We start from the raw sequence: 16,982 nt of genomic DNA, 5'->3' as shown, positions 1-16,982 counted from the left end.
CAATTTTTCCACCTTTAGGAGAAACGCTTTTTCAGTGAGTTTAATTTTCCTTTTAGGCTCTGCATCAGAACACGAGGCTGCACTATTTGTTTCACTCATTTTTTCTTTGTTTCTTTCAGTGAACCATTTCGTTTATACATCCAGTGTGCAATGAATACATCATTTTCATTTCAACAAGGCAGCGCAATCATTTCCCATGAAATTCCATCTGAACATCGCATTATTTAATCCACATTGCATAAGCGTCGATAGCAGCAAACATCCTCCTTTACGCACGGGCATCCAACATAAATGCTTTCATCCACATGATTATTGCAATAAGGATTCCGTATCCACATACAAACCAGTGGCTTGATATTATGAGCGATGGCTTTCGGCAGATGCCCTTTTTTTGTTGACTAAATGTAGCGACTCCAAGCCCTATTGTGGCTTGAGAGGAAAACTCTGGGTTCGGTCTATTTGTATGACGCGCTGCTCGGCTATCACAGAAGCACAGACCTCAACCAAATGCGTTTTTGTGGCATTTAATTAAAAGAGTGTCGTTGGTTTTACATACATTGCAGATCAGTGTACACGTCTATGGCTGTATTCCGATGCTGAATGAATCAAGCGAACGGTCAACAAAAACTACGGCAACCCCCGGCCCCCCTCTCTCTACTACAACTTTTCCAATTCACAAAAAAAGGAGGTGAGCATTATAAAAACTCCGCCCGTGAACACGTGACCTCGAACCCTGCACGTCACCACCCAGTCGTGAGTGACAGCCCCATTGCCTCATTTATGGCTCCTACATTGCATATTCATTAAGGCAAACGTACTATTTGGACAATACGAGTTGTTTTGCTCATATGAAAGACGCAATCCACACTGCACGCTGTTAGTAGATCAGATAGCACATTTTTTGCTGGTGGTATCAAAATTGCACACATTTTAACACACGGAAATGTTTAGTAAATCAGGCCCTAAGTGCGCACTTTCTGCAATGTTTATAACTCGGCAATATTTCACAGAATCCGATTCTGAGTGGAGACCGTTACAGACTGAGACTACAGCGACTGTTAGATGATATTTCTATTGTTTTGATAGCTGCAGACACAGTGAAAGTGAACAGAGAATAGTCGACCGTTTGACCGGATCACGTGTTCCCGACTCGGTTGTATGGATCACCGATCAACTGTGTGCTGATGCACTAAAAGTTAAAAGGGGCGCGCCGTGCTCGCATGTGTGTCTGTCTGTGTGTGTGTATGTGTGTACGTTCTCGCTTAAGTGTTAGTGTCAGACTCTCAGCGTGGAGCAGGTAGCTGCAGCTAAATAAAATGTGCTTAATACTTATAGCATAGTTTTTATGACTTTATGGTTAAACATATGTATACCCGGCCTGTAGCAGATAGCTCTTTGAAATTAACACACCAAACGGGAAATCTATCCGCATTTGGCGCTTGGCTGGTGTTGATTTCAGACGCTGTTACTGCTATTCATTTTTTAAAGTTTTTAGTTTTTAACTGCATCACAATTAATCTTCCGGCAGCAGAAGCCAGGCTCTCAAGTAGACTGACCTCTCCCAACTTTTAGCGAGGTGACTGTCGTCACCATAGCTATATAAACACTACATGGGGTTCTCCGGCCATCTTGGGTCAGGCAGCTGACGTGCTGTGCTCTATGGGAGCAGATGGAAGGTGAGTAATAAGCTTAAACAAAATACTCTTAATTCCATGAAATATTGACGGATTTACAAACGGTTTGCTTTATTACAAACCTTATTATACATAGGTATGACACATGATGTTTGTACATGTTGAAATTGCCGCTTTTGTTTTCGAAAAACGACTTAATTTTGAAACTTAGTGATGACCATGCAACATTGGCCAGGCTCAGAGGAGACCATGAAGGCAACATTGGCCAGGCTCCGAGGAGACCATGAAGGCATCAGTTGCGAAGCAACAGGACGCGAACGGAACAGCGAAGTTTGAGTGTGCTGAGTTGCGCTTGAGTCAATTGTCTTTAGAAATGTCACACGGTAAGTCGAATTCATTACTGACATCAAGTATTGTGTATTTAAGTTTTCTCTTAATGCTAACATGAGAGCTAAATGGAAGAACCACTGTGTTTAGCGTGAGAGAAACAAATGAAGGCAAACTGGGACTACTGCTAGGCTATTCGTTTTTCTGTCCACATCAACAGGATTGCTCTTGGTGCATACTCTGCTGCTACACTACACTAAAAAGTAATCTACAATATTATACAAACATTAAGGCTCGTTTTACCTACTACAATGTACACAGTATTATAATGTAGGCTATATTTTGAGTAGAGGTGTTACAGTCATTAAATAGTTGATGGAGTAATAATAATAATCACTCCATGTTGAATGTAAAGAGGTGGCTGTCTTTACAGTACTGCCTGGGAAGTCTTCAAGGACTGTTGTTCTGACCTGGATGAACTGAAAACATGATTATTTCCAGGAAGACAATCACACTGTACCAAAACAATAAGCCCTGGGTCAGTAAATCGCCAAGAGAGTCCTAAATCAGAAAAGGCCAACGAGACATCACTTAGTACAGAATTCCTCAGAAGTTGGTGAAAAAAGAAATCAAGCGAGCCAAAATGCGATTTAAAGATAAAGTTGAGGACGAACTAAGGATTGGTAATTCTCGCTCTGCCTGGAGGGTCGGTTAACAGGACAATAAAAAGCAGGTGTTTAATCTCTTAAACTCATTTTTTGACTCACATGATTTTACTGATGAACTGGCCGAGTTCAGAAATATACCAGAGGGCAGTCAAATACAGATTGAAGATGGAATTGAGGTCTGGCAGACACTTGAACGGACAAATGTAAGGAAAAGCCATGGGCCTGACTGCATCACGGGCTGATTACTAAAGAATTGCGACTTGTTCTTGAGTGGCATTTTCACATTCATCTTCCGGCTTTGCTTATCCCAGAAAAAAGTTCCTGCATTATGGAAAGAATCCACTGTTGTGCCCGTAGCCAAGGTCAACAACCACAAAAATGTTGAATGTCTATCACCCTGTGCTGCTCACCTCCCTAGTCATGAAAGGTATGGAAAGTATTGAAAAAAAAAAGAGATTACTCATGATGTCTCAAAGAATTGACCCACTCCAATTCACTTACCAAGCAAGGAAGGGACGATGCCACTGCAACATTACTGGATCTTGTTGTCGGGCACCTGGAGGGGCTGAAAATGCACGTTTGTTTGTGGATTTTTCATCAGCTTTTAATTGCATGCAGCCCCATATTCTTGCTCGTATAGGCTGTCAGCAATACCTGATTATGACTTTGGCACTATATGTTGGCTTCTTGATTTTCTTACAATGAAAATATCCTTATATAAAGCATTTAAGAAAACATGCTTTTCTCATATTTATAGACAAGTACTGAACACACAGTACAAAAATGGCTCTAACAACAGGCTTTGTACGAAAAGTCCATCCTCTCCATCTATTGTCTGCTCAACTTTTCAGAAAATAAGTGCTCAAACAGGCAGTTTGGAGATTTTCCCTGAATGACATCACAAAGGGCAGTAGCCCCTCCCCAAGGTGGGTTACTCTCTCACTGGTGTTTGTTCTGCTCTTTGAGTCTCGGGTATGGAGCTGCAGGCCGAGCCCCTCTAGAGTCGTATGGTCACACTCAAGTTGTCCAGTATGGATCAGTACAGTTTGGTTCTCTAAAGCCTGATCCTGTTTGCATTTCCACAGTCAACCCTGCCATATTTGGTAGGTGGCATATAAGCCATAATTACGACATTATAGCAGTGCGACACAGTGTACCCCACAAATAAATTCAACAAAGAAAAATACGACACAGTAAACAAAGACCAACGTCCAGCAATTCATCGACTTTGTCATTGCAGTATGCATTAAGCAGCGGTGGTGCGTCGCTCCTGAAATCTGACCGCCGCTGCTGATTTTAAAAAAAAAAAACAATTATGAGGGGATAAGGAAAGTAAATTGTTGCATGGAAAGTTACTATACTCTTAGCCAATTAACGGACAGCAGTAGAGATATCATTGTCCAAATACATTTTCTCTTTTGTATTGTTAGGAGACATGCAAAGGAGGACAAGAAAAGAGACTCAACAAAGCCCTTTCAAAGTGCCAGACAGTAATAGCATTTTAAAGTTGACTCCACATAAAAAAGGGAACCAAAAAGAGGTAAGGCTTTGTATTTGGGACCTTTTGTTTCAGAAATACAGTTTAGACACTTGTGTGGCACTGAGAAAAAAATCATGTCTGTTGCTGTTTTCTACTGCACACAGGACACATGTAAGTTCATGGCTTTGCAAGGTGATGAGAAGACAACACACACTTCAAAAATGGGGCCGGTAGGTCAAGTGGAGGAGGAAGAGGAAGGAAAAGAGTTGAATAATACAAAACACAAGGTGAAAACAGTTTGCCATAACCAAGCACCTGCCAGACATGAGCTGAAGATAGCAATGCTGAAACAAGGTGAGTGGAATAAAAAGTTCAATGGTGCTAGATTATTTAACTTGCCTCAAAAGTTTCATTCAGAAACTCTGAATGATTTTTTGTGCTTTGCGTTGACTAATGCTACAAGTCCTTAAGACAGGAGCCATGGAGCTTTTTCTGCATGTCATCTTCTCCCTCTTTCCCTCGTTTCCTGTCATCTTCAGCTTTCCCAAACTAATAACTGCAAAAAATAATACATTTTCTTTAAAAAAAAAAAAAAAAAAAAAAGGTTAACTTCAGTTTTCCTTTGTCCCCAGAAGACATTATGAAAGACAGAAAACATGACTTAGTCTCCATGGAACGGCAGAAGGCTGTTTTGGAGGTAAATGATTTCATAAGTCGATGGTGTCAAAGGGAAAAACTTACTTTATATGTTGACTTTTATTTAGCAAAATACCGTTATTCATAAATGGATTGAAGTGTTGAGAGATGTATTCCATTTTGTCTCAAGAGGGGAATTGTGGGTAGTCTAACAAAGGTTCAGACAGTTAGTGGTTTTTGATATTACTTTGTAGCTCTTGGTTTATTTTCCCTCTCCTTCCCTTCCCCAGTTATCTCTGATGACAAAGAAATCTTCCATTTTGAGGATGGACAAAGCCATTGCAAAAAAAGAGAAACAGCTAATGGAGCTTGAAACAATCGTCAAGGAAGACAACCTTAAATTTGAAGAGGTCCTCAGGGATAATGAGAAGAAGTCGGTCGCAGCTAGAACATTGTAAGTGTCGCTTGCTTTGTTGATAAGCCGAAATACAAATGTTGCCTTGAGAAGAAGACATTAGTCATCTTGTTTCTGTTTTTAGTTTTGAGCTGGAGGCTAAGTCCAAACAGGAGAAGAACCTAAAAATCAAGAAGCTGATGGCAGAAATGGGTTCCTTGACAAGGTAGAGTTTTGTCAAAGTATCCATTTGAACCTTCCCATGTTGTATAAAACAATAAGGGGCACTTAAGGCGTTTGCACACTGAAACCTTGTTCTTGTGCATTTTTGGACATGCCATATTAATGTAACCCTAACCCAACCAACCGTGGTATCTTCCCAGAACTCATAGACCAGATTACTGTTTTGTTCTTATCTTAAAAAATCTTCGCTCTTCTTTCTTTGTTCTTCAAAGAAACTTGTCATGTCGGCATGTATTATATGTTTGAAGGTTGAGGGTTGAAACTATTATTTATGTATCACAGTGAACTTGCCAAGTTTGAAGAGATCCTGATAGACTACAAGAGATACAAAGAACTTCTGTTCAAGTTGTCTCCTTCGGAGTGGCAGCAGGCCCAGAAGTCTCAGGCTTTGTCATCCAAAGACACTCTTGACAAACAGATCAGGGAATCTGTTGAGTCAGATTTTTGGAATGGTAAGTTCGTTTGAACAGTTTTAGAGGACAAGGAAAACACTTGTTATCCTGTTATTGTTGCTTCAATGAAAAATTAAAAAAGACACGCACATCTGTGGATGCTGGATCCAAAAAACACGAAAGAAAAAAAACAAGATCAGATACATAAGTAGAGAACAATAAATCTTCATACATACTGTACATATATACCTGACAAACACCAGTGGACAAATATATAACCGTCCACAGTAATATAAAATTCCTGTTCCCATAACTACAGGAATAGCTGTGTCGGTGTGTATTTAAAGTGGCGACTCACAAATTACACCTTCAAGTCTGAGGAAGAGCATGATTGCTTGAAAGGTCATTTAATAGTCCCTTTAAACAGGAGCTTCTTGGTGTGACGATCTTCATTTCCCTTCCTTACCTGATATTATTGTTTTTCAGAATATCTGTTCTTTGTTACTGTAGGGTATGTCGTGGAAAATTCTCCTTTTACGAGGTGGAGAGTTGCTAATTCTCAAAAGAAGAACTTCACGGTGGCGCTTGAATCAGATCTCTTTTAATACGTGCAGCACGGAGGAGAGGCCAGAGCATCTTCTCCCGAACCCTTACATTACAAATCCTTATATGCAGTACAGAGAGATGGAGGGAGGTGACCTTACACTTAACAAATGGTGATCTTTACATTACAATAGTTATTTGAAGTTTCCTGTATCCTGTCCTCTGGAGACAGTGACTCTGTGATAATCAAATTACATTTACATTTTGTATGGTGTTGTCTGAGAAAGAGGATGCCCTCCTGTGGCTTTCTTTCACCTTCATTCTTCAGAACATTTGCTGTCTCCTGGAAGTCTAGTTAATTTCTCACATTCCTCCCTTTTTGACACAAAGTGTCAAAACAACATTTATAGAAATTATCATACAAGGTCATTATAACAGACTGTTCATTACAGTGAAAAGATGAATGAAAAAACAAATAAAGAGATAAAAAAATAAAACAAAAACAAAACAAAATAATAACAAAATAGGCACTTATGTTGTTGAAACAGTTCTCTGTGGCAAGTTTTTTGATCATGCCCTTGTTGGATGTTCCGATCCTGTGTTGAATCTTGTGTCTTCATCTGTTGTTGTACACAGTCCATGTTTACCCTTCTGTAAGAGATGGGGTGTCTAAGTATCAGTATAGTGAATCAGTTGATGATAGGTAATCGTCCCACGGCGTCCTCTCTCAGCACTCCGTAGGTTAGATCGTCGTTCTTCCGTCGGTGCCATGGCTCGAAAAAGGTTTGCAGTGATGTATGGATCTTGGTATCCCTCTCAGCTATCCGATCGTCAGTGGATGTTGTCATCATCTCCAGGTGTCCCTCTCAGTTATCTGGACAGCAGTTGTTGTTGTCAGCAGCTCCAGATCTGGTTCTTGTCCACCGTGGTTAAAACGTCCATGCTTCCTTCTCAGGTCCTTTCCATCTCCAGGCTGGATGTTGTGGAGTTTCACCAATGTAATCCCCAGAAGGGCCGCTTTCACCTTAGGGAAGACAACTTAGAAAACATGGTTATCCACCCCTTTGACACATGGTCAAGACCATGTGTCAAACTTTTGAGGCACAGAGATATCTTTGAGGGGTAAAAACGTCATTTTGGACAGATAAAACATTTGTAGAGTGGGGGAGACAGGTGAAAGAGCAGCAGTCCCAGGAGCTTCAAATCCCAGTGACTCTGGGTCATTAGCACCTGTATGAGCTGACATTTACATACTGATGAAATGCATATTTAAAGTCAGTATGTACTGTGAAATCCTTCCCAATAGTACAGCTGCCTGAGCAGACAGGTTAGCAGTGTTAGTACAAACAAATCAAAGTTAATGAAAAGAGTGTCAAAGAGTGCATCTCTTGGTTTTTGACACAGACAGGGGTGTGGTTCTCCATCTTGAGCTGTAAAGAGTAAGGTTAAGACTGTTCTTCATTTTAAAATCACATGAGTGCACAAAAAGATTTAAAAAGGTTGGTAGTGTCTGGTAGTCATAGACAGAGGGAACTCGATAAAGCTTGTGTCAAGTCAGTTGAAGCTTTATCTGTGTCAGGAGTTCAAGTCAAAAAAGTCAGTCATGGCCAAATATCTACCCCCATGTGTGGGGGTAGGGAGATCTCCACCCTTTTTAAAATCCATGGACAACAATAGCCTGTTCAAACCAATTAGGCAACCGTTTGTTTGTTTTTGCAGTTTTTTAACATCCAAGATTGTGGACGTAAATCAGGACCAAATTTATGAAACTCCGGAGTAAAATAATGCATTTTTAAAAAACTAAAAATAGCTTGCAAACTTGTCCTGCAAAATATCGGACCGTTTTCTGCCAGAAAACAAAAATGGACAAACAACAAACACTGTCTCAGCTTGACAATGCCTCTGCATAGGGAAACATATACACAGACACTGTCAATATACTGAACAAGTGTATTAATACACAATGGTTGATAAAAACTAATTTCTCAGCTCCATTTCAATCCACAGTGAAAGTTGGAGAAAAACACCCTATGGTATCTACATCCAAAAATAAAATGCACCATTGATTGTGAAAGCAACCCAGAACTGTGAGTCAAGATGAAAAGAAATGCTAGAATTTGCATTTGTTAAAACAAACTAAAAAAACCCAAGCTGATTAACATAGGTGTTACAGACATCTGCCGGATGCTGACCACCCTTATTTACATCCCTTAAGCATTTTAATGAATTCCAACCCCAATCTGTTTTTTTTTCTTCAGGCACGATGGGGGAGGTATGGTGAGATTTAGAAAAGTTCAACAATAGCACCTTAATTTATAAAACAATGATTTCAAAACAGTCTCAGGACTAAATGGATATCTTTTAATCTCGTCTAAAATTAAATTTTGACTGGAAAACAATATAATATGCTATTATATTTCTAAAATTCAAAATTGTTTAAAGTTTTAATTATCATTACAGTGTTAGTTGCAACGTTTATTCTTTTTCAGTTGAATCAGTGTTTCTCTGTGTGTAGGTGTGTGTGTGTGTCTCTGTATGTGCTGCTCACTACTCTGACCTTCCTCCACTGCCTCCTCTGGCTTTGTCAAGAGGAATCCTACAGAATGAACAGACACCTTCAAGTGGTGCATGTGACCAGGATTCTTCTGGATCTTGTATTAATCTCAGGATTCCCATCTCCTTCCCTCCTGTAGCATTGTTCTTGGAGTCAGTGCTGTTGCACTTTCAGTTCGATATGGACCCAGTCTTCTTCTCCTTTTGCTTTTTGGTGGCAATCTCTGTCCAGGACTCTGTGGCCCATCAATCTCCAGTCTTTTTCAGGTGTTTCCTCTGCAACCTCCTTCACGTTTGGTTGACATGGCCTGTGTAAAAATTCTTTCTTGGAGAAACAGAGTTACTTGCTTAAGGAGACAGAAAGAAGGCTTTTAAATCCGGGTGTGTGGTCGGCCCCTCTTCTTTCTAAGAGTTCGTCTGGTGTGCTTGACCTCCTGTGGAGGAGGTGTTGCTGCAGAGTTGTAGGTGTGGAGACAGAGGAGGAAGTCACATCTTAAAATCTAACCCTACATTTCTACTTGTCCTTCATTTCTTATTTAAAACCTCATTTCTTTTTCCTTTCAATCTCTACTAATTTTGAAAAAACAAAATAATCTTTTCTTCCCTACTTTCATTTTTACCTTTTAGTCTAACATACTCAACGCCATCATAAAACATTCTGTGCTTAATTTCTTTTAATAGAAGACATCTCATGTGTGAAGAACTGCTAAAGTTGAACATCTCTAAATCACATATTCCCCATTTGTCTGCTCTTAATTCAGCAGAGCCTGAAAATTCAGATATAAATGTTATTTTTCCCCGTTTTGTTTTCTCATGTTTTCAGTGACTCACTGGGACAGATGTGCTTAAACGTTCAATGGGCTTATCACTCACACAACTTCACAATCACACTGATCTTCCCATACAGTGTATGGTTGGATCTTATCAAACATACACTAAAACTTTTTGCAACTTAATTCAGCCAGGTGGTTTGTATGACACATAAGTTCCGAGCAACGCACCTCAATAGCATACAATCTGCATGCCAGACACTGAATGTCGCAAACAAAGTTTTTATTTTTGATTATCACTCATACGCCCATTTTATTTTAGTGGGGCCTTGTGTATATCTATAATAATCGTTGTTTCACGTGTTTTATTCTTTAAGTGCAGACAGCCTCGTGCTGTTCGTTAGATATTTTAGTTTCATTTTTCGTTTTTTCTTTTTCTTAACTTTTCTCGTTTAAGACACTCTAAACATATAAAACGCACAACACATCAACAAAACACACTACACATCAACCTCCATCACCGCGCAGGGTATGGGAATTACCAAAACATAAACCTCCAAGACCGGTATTACATGGGCATGGCGTCCATAAAACACTATATGGACCCGAAAAGCATAACTGAAACCACCCCAAAGGACTTAAATTACGTTTCAGCTACCTAGGCTTTTACAAATTGAGCAAATGATTCAAACGCCGTACTCACTTAGATAGAGCGTCCGCTGTCTGCACCCTGTATCTGACGTCAGGTGGGATCCAAAATCTCCGTTTGTCGGAGCGGAATTTTCCCGGCCGGCAGCTCCTCCAGTTCAGTCTCAGGTTGCAATCAGCGGAAACGTCTATCCCATCCTCTCGTCGCCATAATGTCGTGGAAAATTCTCCTTTTACGAGGTGGAGAGTTGCTAATTCTCAAGAAGAAAATTCACGGTGGCGCTTGAATCAGATCTCTTTTAATACGTGCAGCACGGAGGAGAGGCCAGAGCATCTTCTCCCGAACCCTTACATTACAAATCCTTATATGCAGTACAGAGAGATGGAGGGAGGTGACCTTACACTTAACAAATGGTGATCTTTACATTACAATAGTTATTTGAAGTTTCCTGTATCCTGTCCTCTGGAGACAGTGACTCTGTGATAATCAAATTACATTTACATTTTGTATGGTGTTGTCTGAGAAAGAGGATGCCCTCCTGTGGCTTTCTTTCACCTTCATTCTTCAGAACATTTGCTGTCTCCTGGAAGTCTAGTTAATTTCTCACAGGTAAAATAATTATGTAAATAGTTATAGTAGAATGATTTGAATGATAAAATTGACTCAGGTTTGGAGCGCAATGTTTCCAGTCCAGGAAGGGAGATGCCCTTCATCAGCGAGCCAAAGCTGTCCTCAGTCCACATCAATACACTGTAAGGAAACAGCAACACATCATCCTCAATCAACAAATCCTTTACATTGCTTTGGTTGTCCATCAGGTTGACAGTCCATGACTCAAGTATTTACCATATGAAAATCAAGCTGTACATAAAAACAGTGGCTTTAGATTGTCTACCTAAAGAGGACAAAAGCACTTGTAAAAAGTTAAGTAGAACAAAGGTTTCATTGTCATTGAAACATACTTAATTAAACTTTTTGGGGGTCTTTTTGACCCGCAGCATGCTTGATAATTACTGAACATTTTCAGTATATTCATTCATAATGATTTAAATACAAGTAATTTATCCTGACCTCTAAAACTCTCCTTTGTCTTTTATTATCAGCGGTTCTACATTGGAGTTTGACAGCTCAGAATATGAGGTTAGGAAAATCTATTTCTCTCACCATCCATCTCTTCCTTTTGTGCCTTTTTTTGTCCAAATTTAAAGTTTGACTTTCTTCCTTACTTCATTGTCCCCTCTGCAGAATGAGCCAATGATATACTTCACAGATCCCCAGCAGCTTCTGGATCTGGTTACTGAGCTTAAAGAGCAAAACTTGTCACTCATTCAGAACTCCTCCAGAGTTGTTGAGACTCTGGAGGAGTTTCGACAGTCAATGGAGACTATAAGAAAGAAAATGTAAGCATAACTTGTTCATAGTAAAGGCCCCTTGGAGTTAAGGATTTTGGTATTTTGCAGTTTCCTTTGAATAAAGTAAGCAGACTCTCTCTCTTTAAAAAAAAAAAGTCCACCTATTATGTCTAAATTCCAATCCTGGAAACCTCAAGACAAACAAAACCAGGGAAAACAATGCATTGCAACAAATCTGCAAAAAGATAAAGACAAACAATACCCACTTGATTGGCATTTACTGGTCCTGTAGATCAGGCTTCTTCATTGCCTATCCAGAATTGTCCTGTGGTAACAGTCCTCCAAAACATGTAATCTTCTTATTGTAGAGGATGTGGCACAGCACAAAAGAAGCCAGCGACATCACAAAGAGATTTAACCTTGCAAGAAATTTATTTGAATTAAATCACCTAAATCTATATTTATGAATAAGGACGTCTCCTCTTTTAGCCTTGTACTGTGATACAAATACTGAAAAGAGTTAACATTAAGTTACAAATGAAACGTCTAGACACCCTTATTTCTCTGTTGAATTGGAATTTCCATTCAGCCATTTTTCTGCATTGCTTGAACTTAGATATTTTTCATTTTAAACGTTTTGAAAACTTGCTTTTAATCTGTTTCTCCTAACTCCTAACCTTTTTCCATATCCATCTTAAATGTCTCCTTTTTTTCTGAAGTGAAAAGGATGAAGAGCAGCTAACGCTGCAGATAAACAACATTTACCAGAGAATTGATAAAGAGAAAGCAAAATGCATCAAACTCAAACAGAAGGTTCAGTTCCATATGAACACAGAAGATCAGGTAAGGAACATAATGTGTATGGCTAAATGTTGATAAAAAGAACTGTGTAATTTTAGCACTTTTCCTGCTAACAGGATATCATGTGGGACACGCTGGATAAGAAGGTAGCTGAGGTTCATCACTGCTGTGTGGATGACAGGATGACTAGCCTCAGCACCCTGGAGAGGCTGGCCAATATTGAAAACCGGTTATCACAACTGCTACAGAGCATTGAGAGCATCCCAGAAGAAAGCTTGGAGATGATGAGGAAGTTAAAGGAGAGTGAGAGGAGGAGCAGGTATTATCATTGACCAAACTCTAATGATCTTCTCTTAAGTGTTTGGTACCCATTTATCAACCCTGCATGCAGCCTGTTGAAGTTTGTCCCTTCATTGTTATTCCACTTCTATTGTTCAACTGAATTCTTTTTTTTTATGTTACGGGGACGCTGTGTCTATAACTAACCCCTCCCCCAATTTAATCAAAATTAGACTTCCTGTTTAACAAAAATTATCATTTCAGCACTGCATGGACTTTGCTGCCTTAAATAAATCATGAATCATGTACAGTCGTGGATGGCTGGCTGGAGGAGAGGTTCAATCTCTCTCAAGAATTCCTGGCTGAGTCCTGTCATGAAGTAGCAGGATATAAATACCATAACTCTACCAGTCCCATCAACACTGAAAAAACTTTGGGTCCAAATAATGACACTAGTACAAGATGTCACCAACGATCCTGGGGTAATTTGGCTTGACTTACTATATTTTGAGTCAGAGGAGCTGGAGATGCGTCATCTTTTTTTCTTTTTTTTACAGATCAATGCCCTTATGCAGGTCATTGGAATTGATAATAATCTGTCACTGTCAAAAGAGACTCCAGCCTGAAATGTAGTAAATTTCACTGATAAATTGTAGAGTAACATTGAGTGAGTCTATAGTCAGCGACTAGGGACTTAGATACGGTACAATACACTTTATTTCATTTTTTAAGTTTATACATCATCTCTGACCACATCTCATTTGAAAACAAACACCCCTGGATGCTAACAGGCAACTATATATGCTATTGTGCCAACGTGAGGATAATAGAAAGAAATCTGCACTGCAAGCCAAGACGTTCTGCGCCACGTGTCTGATGAGACTGCTGAGATTCGTGATCAAACAAAGTTTTATATTAAATTGTCACCAACTTGGTAATCAATCATCCATCTCTTGTGCATGTGCACATGTAGCTCTACCCTCTTCTGTCACATTTTCATATGATTTTATTTTATTTAAGCACTATGACATCAAAGTGCAGTTTTATTGTTTATCAGCACTGCTGTCATTTTGTCATATCCTTCGTCTTGTGTTAGGGTCGGCACCGACCCGTTTTAGTTTTTAAATGCATAAAAGAACCACGTAACTTTTTTTTTTTGCATCAAGGCTTTTTGACTTTGTCAGGAATCTCTATTTCAACAAAATAAAACATTTTTTTTGTTTTCACTAAATTGTAAAATGCTCTGGTTAAAATAATGACCTTGGTGTTGTTAGGGTCGGTTTTGACCCAGTTATAAAAATAAGATTATAAAGCAATAATTAGAGCCAAAATTGAACACACACTGACAGCCAGCTCCTCTCCCAATCATGTGAGCTTTAGGGGATTCTCATTTTACCTTGTTATCCAGTACAAAAACAAAACAAACAACGACAGGCATTTCCAGACATGTGAGGTCAATTCAGTATAGAGTTGGTGACTTGCAGAGTGCACATCTTCAATTTGCAGCATGCAAAAATGAAAAAAAGATTTACAGTGAAAGAAGTTCTGGATAATATTTTTGCTGAAAATGAGGGAGTGGACACAGAGCAGCATAGTGATACGGATGAACAGGTTTCTGAGGAGAAAGACAATGTGGAGTATCATCCAGAAGACACAGACACATCTGATGAGTCTGATGAGGAGGTCACCGGTGGTGAAGCTACTCCTGCTGAAAGATTCAAGTCCAAAAGTGGTGAGATCTGTTGGAGCTCATTTCATCATGATTTACATGGCAGGGTAGCTGCTGCAAATGTCATCAAAATGACCCCTGGAATCTCAAGGTTTGCTGTGACGAGAGTCACTGACATCAAGACATGTTTTGAGCTATTTATGCCATTGTCACTAAAAAGAGTCATCATTGCTATGACAAACCTTGAAGGAAAAAAAGTCCATGGCGACATGTGGAAAGACATGGATGAGGAATACCTGGATGCTTATATTGGTGTTCTTTTTTTTGCTGGAGTGTACAGATCCTGCAATAAGGCCACTGATAGTCTCTGGATGCATCGACAGGTAGAAATATTTTCCAGGCAACAATGTCACTTCAGACCTTTCATATGATATCAAGAGTCCTCAGATTTGACAACCAGAGCAAGATCTGACAAGCTTGCCCCCATCAGGGATGTCTGGGACACATGAGTGCAGCTTCTTCCACTGATGTTCAACCCAGGGCCATAGGTGTTGTGTTTTACAACATCCTCGATGTATCTGCATATAATGCATTTGTGTTGTGGACCCACATCCACCAAGTAATGGAAAAATAATAGTAAATATATATGGGTCGAAATTGACCCGTAACACCATAGATGTTACTATAGTTAAAATTATTAAAATGAAAAAATAAATAAAACAAATTTATTTAAGAGATGTGTTCTAATACCCCTCAGTAATAGTCAGGTAACACAACAACCTTTTATTTATTTATACAATTCTCTTGAGGTTCATTTTACCATTTCTTAAAATTGAAATCGAGGGGTATACTGACAAAAAAAAGGCCCAATGGCCCACACCAAAAATATTAAAACCAATATTTTCATGGATAAGGAAGCCTAACAAGGTAACCAAGAGATGAGAAACAAATTGGATGATAGATAATTGTTTTCAGTGTATTTTAAAGGTGATTTAAGACATGGGTCAAAACCGACCCGTTAACATAAGAGATGGTAACAGAAAGCTAACACAAGACGAGGGATATGCTCGAAGGTACAGGCAGATTGCCAGTGGAGAAGCACTTAGACACTTAGCACTTAGGTGTGGAACACCAAGAAAAAAGCAAGTACACTAAAAGAAAAAAGGACATATACTTGGGGCGCCAGTGGCCTAGTGGCTAGTTTGCACACCTTATGTAAATATATTTCAATAATAAAATGTCTTCTCTATTCCAACTTCTTCTGCAGGCATCGTGAGGAAAAGCTGAAGGAGCAGAGAGAGAAACAGAAGGAAAGGATGAGGAGGTACTTGGAAAAATCCCTGGCTGACTCCAAGAAAATAGTGAGTTTTTCGCTTTAAAGTGCTTCATATAAACACGTTTTAAAATACTTTAAATGTTGTATTACCTCTAGTTTACATCAAATGTAATCCCAGTTTGCTACAGTAGTACATCATTAATTTACCAAACTTAAAATTACATTTTTTCAAGGCTTTCGAGAGGCAGACTAAAATTGGATTCAGCCAGTTTTTGTTGCCATGCATGCGAGTGAAAGAAAATGACTGTCATGTGATAATGTTGAAATTTTAATGTTTTATGATTCAACAAGAAATGTATTTCTTCATGAAAAAAATATTTCATTTTGTTATGATATTAAACCTTTTATTTTAATAGATGATTACTTCTCATGTTATAACGTGAAGCATATATCAAATCCTAAAACACACTATTTATGCATTCAGCTAACTCCATGTTCTTTTTCAGACTACAAGAAAGCTCATGCCCAGATGCATGCCTGTTGCCCCGAAGGTCAGAGAGGTCCATGTGGACAACAATTCTGCTGATGACAAGATCGATTTTTTCCTCTTCAAAACTGAGGATGTAGATTAAAGCAAAGAACTATTAAATCGATTACAATCAAATGACATTATGGTATGACAGTGTAAGAGTTACTTTAAGTACCGCATCGATTAGGTTATATGTCATGTCGTCCATGTTGCGTTCCCATGCTTGTGCTCATTCATGAGCAACCATACTGTGCAAAAGCTTACCTCTTCAAACCAAGTGTCAGGACCATGAAAGCGTGCTTTTAGGTGCAGATCTTGCAACTCTTTCAAGGCCTCTGACCTCGATATGTCCTCTGTTCCTTATGTTGCACCCTTAAAAATGAACCAGTCAGAGCATGTCTTTCTGCACGTTTTGCAACTTTTATTAAAGAAAAGGCCGTATTTGAACACAAGCTTACTCCATTTTCCAGCCATACAGCATCTTTACATTGAACCTATTTCAAGAAACAGTTCCTTATTCTTATAAAGGTAGGTGAAACATTGTTTGGAATACACACAGTTATAACAAGAATTAAGGTCAGTCCAACTGGTTTTAATTGCATTTTTAAACTATTTATATTACAAATATGAATTAGTTTAAACACTTGCATTAATCCAATTAATTGTAATTGACACACTGATATCAAAAATCAACGAGAAAAATATGAAACATTACTAGTATGTCACAACCTCCCCAACTAAAACAATAAAATGTTGCCAAACATTTTCCTGTAGGTATACAGGCTGC

The 16,982-nt window shown here is 39.0% G+C and overlaps 1 protein-coding gene across 2 annotated transcripts; it reads left to right on the top strand.

Annotated features, from left to right (window-relative positions):
* The first annotated feature begins 1,902 nt into the window (after window positions 1-1,902).
* On the top strand, window positions 1,903-16,333 carry cfap100 (cilia and flagella associated protein 100). 2 transcript variants are annotated; one of them, XM_079352836.1, is made up of 14 exons: window positions 1,903-2,017; window positions 4,060-4,169; window positions 4,274-4,463; window positions 4,745-4,806; window positions 5,036-5,199; window positions 5,285-5,365; window positions 5,665-5,834; window positions 10,957-11,041; window positions 11,393-11,429; window positions 11,535-11,689; window positions 12,361-12,484; window positions 12,559-12,761; window positions 15,658-15,751; window positions 16,173-16,333. In XM_079352836.1, the coding sequence occupies exons 1-14, from the start codon at window positions 1,918-1,920 to the stop codon at window positions 16,296-16,298; spliced, it is 1,701 nt and encodes a 566-aa protein (XP_079208962.1). In that variant the 5' UTR covers window positions 1,903-1,917; the 3' UTR covers window positions 16,299-16,333. The 2 variants fall into 2 exon arrangements, with proteins under 2 accessions (XP_079208962.1, XP_079208961.1); XM_079352835.1 differs by having other exon boundaries at window positions 4,742-4,806.
* The last annotated feature ends 649 nt before the right edge of the window (window positions 16,334-16,982 follow it).

Source organism: Symphodus melops (genome assembly GCF_947650265.1).
Source record: "Symphodus melops genome assembly, chromosome: 9".
NCBI lineage: Eukaryota > Metazoa > Chordata > Actinopteri > Labriformes > Labridae > Symphodus > Symphodus melops.
The sequence above is the reverse complement of the archived record's forward strand: the minus strand, read 5'-3'. Positions and strand labels throughout refer to the sequence as shown.

Excerpts from the sequence above, each read along its gene's own strand:
- cfap100 (XM_079352835.1), top strand. The coding sequence starts at position 1,918 with ATGAAGGCATCAGTTGCGAAGCAACAGGACGCGAACGGAACAGCGAAG. Across the intron at positions 4,807-5,035 it reads GGCAGAAGGCTGTTTTGGAG|TTATCTCTGATGACAAAGAA; the intron begins GTAAATGATTTC and ends TCCCTTCCCCAG. Across the intron at positions 11,690-12,360 it reads GAGACTATAAGAAAGAAAAT|TGAAAAGGATGAAGAGCAGC; the intron begins GTAAGCATAACT and ends TTTTTTCTGAAG.